Here is a 3,363-nt window from a genome sequence, read left to right as displayed (position 1 = left end):
ACATTTAAGTCTCTAATCCACTCTGGATCCTTTCCTTACTCCTTATATGAAGATTAATTCAAGGTGGATTAGAGACTTAAATGTTAGACCTAATGCTATTTCTTTGTCAAAATACTTCTGGACTGTTTTGTATTTGACAATATTATAGGGTAATAATACAAAGATCTCCTACAGATGTTACAGCTTTTTCTGTACTTCGTTTTGAAAAACTAAGGGCAGTATATAATTCAAAACTGGAAAAGAGACAGTATAATGTCTTCTATGTTTCAATAAATACTTAATGATTGAAAACATATAGGTAGCATCATACATGAATACACCTAGAGTCAGTAACGGCTCACACGGAACGTTAGCAACAACTAGGGCTCTTTTTCTAGGCATTGTTCAGAGGCGGCAAAAAAAGCAGATGTATACCCCTAAATTATTCAAGTACATGGAAAATGTCAACAAATGAGACACTGAGAAACTATTTCACTACTATTTTGTTACTTATTTTCGATTATAGAAAATGTATTTTAAACTAAGACGTAAGTAAAATGAACTAAGACGAAAATAAATGTTATTTATCACCAGTAAGTGATAGAGTATAAGTGATAAAGTATGTCAAATCCTTCTTTAAATATCAATGTAGCCAGGAGAAATCAGATGCCAGAAACTCATGGCATTTAAACATATAGTAAAACACACTGGAAATCTACTCATTCCAGAACCACAATATATCCAGAATTCAGCAACCCACATGTGCAGGCACCTGGAAATCATTTCAAGTAAAGAATAGCTGGGTGAATTGCTAACCTCAGAGAAGAATAAACTAGGCAGACACATAAGGACAGCTGCTTTCAAATATTTTTGGAACTAGCTACGTGGGGGAAAAGCAGTACAGATGTATTAGAAGTAGTACCTTTTTTTTTTGATCCTATTCTTTAAGAGTAACTAACAACAAAACATTTCTGTTTCTCTTCAAGAAATTTTTTTTTACAGCTGGTAAAGTCAGAGGCAGGTTCCAGGCAGATACATACTCATTCTAATGCTACATTAATACTGCCTTCCCTGGATTATATAGTCTATCAACAAGTAACTGAACGCTGATCATTATGTGGACCAGCCATTGCTGAAGCACCCAAAACCCAGAGAGAGAAAAAGGCACTGTTGCTCCCATAGGAGTTTAAAATCAGGTTAAAACAAAGCAGAAAAACATAATACAGTAATATAACGAAGGATTTTTGTTACTGTTGCTGTTGTTTTGAGACAGAATCTCACTCTGTCACCCAGACTGCAGTGCAGTCATGCCATCTTGGCTCACTGTAAGCTGTGCCTCCTGGGTTCACACCATTCTCTGGCCTCAGCCTCCCTAGTAGCTGGTACTACAGGTGCCCACCATAACACCCAGCTAAATTTGTGTTCATATTTTTAGTAGAGATGGGGTTTCACCGTGTTAGTCAGGAAGGTCTCGATCTCCTGACCTTCTCATTGGCCCACCTAAAGAATGATTTAAAATATTTGTAGGGCATATATGACATGGAAAAAATCAAGAAAAGAACAGGGAGTATACGTTTGGATCATTCACTTTACCAGAGGTACCGCATAACTCCTGGGCTCCCCAACAGGCCACTGTGGTGGCATCTTAAAAAAAAAGAAAGGAAACTAAAATTATTCAAATATTCCCATACATTTGGAAAAACAGATGATATATACAACATTGAGGTACTTATGCTGGCTCCTCTGTTATTATAATAAAAGAAACACAATAGAAAAAAGAAGTACTTTAGGTTTCGAATCCCCGAAATTCTTGTTGTTCTTTCTCCATATAATACGTCAACTTTTACCCAAATTTTCTAGAGGTGGAAATCTCAAAGATACTAGTTCCTTGAATTTAGTATGATAGATATGCTAATGGATCATAGATACAGTTATATCTATGAAAAGAGACCCACAGAACCACTATCACGAAGCAGCAAGCTAAAATAAAAATGTAATTGGAATTCTGTGGTCTAAGAATTGGGAAATAATTTTATTTTACTCTATAAAATTCATGGAAGTCACTTTGGATGTTTCAGCTCTTTGACGGCAAAGATAAAAAAAAAAAAAAAAAAAAAAAACATGCCGCAATACAGAAGCGGGCACCAAATCTCTGAAAAATGTTCTACAGAAATGATATTGCTTCATATATTCCTGTCAAAATTCATTCCATTGCTTCAAAATAATAGAGAAGTCTTCATTCTAGAGCAATACTAAGTGTTTTCTTAAAATTATGTACATTTTACTAGTTTAAAACGACAAAATACTCAGGCAATCTGTACAGACAAATTAAAGGACTACATAGTATGTGAAAGTAAAACATTTTGCTCCCTCTTCAGTTACCTGATAATTATATACAGGCAACTGATATCCAGTGATGACCTGACATGGTGAATTTCGGTAAGTAGGATGTGCCTGAAAATAAATTTCACAGAATGAATCAATGAATACTATAAAATATTTTTTAATTAGAAAGAAATATCATTCCCAATATAACAAAAATATGAACAACTTTAAAATAACTATTTTTCTATATACAACCATGAAGAATTCTAAAGGAATGACTGTCTTTAAGAAGAAAGAAACATTCCCTGTCAATTGCTACCCTTTGGGAGGGGTGGGAGAACAAATGACATAAGAAGTGACTATCACACCAGGCAAAGTTTACCTTATTCATAGTGTGTACCTCTGCCCACCCAGAACTTACTTCTTGTACTGGTGATAAGGCTCTATTAAGACAGATTTCAATGTAAGTTATATTAATACATTTGCTCTTTCTTTGTCAAAATACTTCTAGACAGTTTTGTATTTGACAATATTATAGGATAATAATATGAAGTTCTCCTACAGATGTTATGGCTTTTTCTGTACTTCATTTTGAAAAACTAAGGGCAGTACATAATTCAAAACTGGAAAAGAGACAGTATAATGTCTTCTATGTTTCAATAAATACTTAATGATTGAAAACATATAGGTAGCAGCATACATGAATACACCTAGATTCAGTAATGGCTCACACGGAATGTTAGCAACAACTAGGGCTCTTTTTCTAGTCATTGTTCAGAGAAGGCAAAAAAAGCAGAGGTATATCCTACATTATTCAAGTACATGGAAAATGTCAACAAATGAGACACTGAGGAACTATTTCACTACTATTTTGTTACTTATTTTCCATCAAAGAAAATGTATTTTAAACTAAGACATAAGTAAAATCAACTAAGATGAAAATAATGTTATTTGTCACCAGTAAGTGATAGAGTATGTCAAATCCTTCTTTAAATATCAATGTAGCCAAGATGAGAGAAATCAGATGCCAGAAACTCCTGGAATTGATAGATATAGCAA

At 34.0% G+C, this 3,363-nt stretch overlaps 1 protein-coding gene across 1 annotated transcript in view; it reads right to left on the bottom strand.

The window, feature by feature from the left end:
• Positions 1-1,572: 1,572 nt before the first annotated feature.
• The window catches only part of LOC108520815 (deleted in azoospermia protein 4-like), a gene marked incomplete at its 3' end in the record, with an annotated part of 24,308 nt that continues 22,517 nt past the window's right edge, over positions 1,573-3,363 (bottom strand). Inside the window, exons 11-12 of the mRNA XM_017860359.1 lie at positions 2,362-2,433; positions 1,573-1,623 (exon numbers count right to left, since the gene is read on the bottom strand). Coding sequence (XP_017715848.1) covers positions 1,573-1,623; positions 2,362-2,433 — 123 coding nt within the window. The remainder of the gene's footprint in view (positions 1,624-2,361; positions 2,434-3,363) is intronic.

Source organism: Rhinopithecus bieti, unplaced genomic scaffold (genome assembly GCF_001698545.2).
Source record: "Rhinopithecus bieti isolate Rb0 unplaced genomic scaffold, ASM169854v2 scaffold_55123, whole genome shotgun sequence".
Taxonomy (NCBI): domain Eukaryota; kingdom Metazoa; phylum Chordata; class Mammalia; order Primates; family Cercopithecidae; genus Rhinopithecus; species Rhinopithecus bieti.
This window is presented reverse-complemented; position numbering and strand designations above follow the sequence as displayed.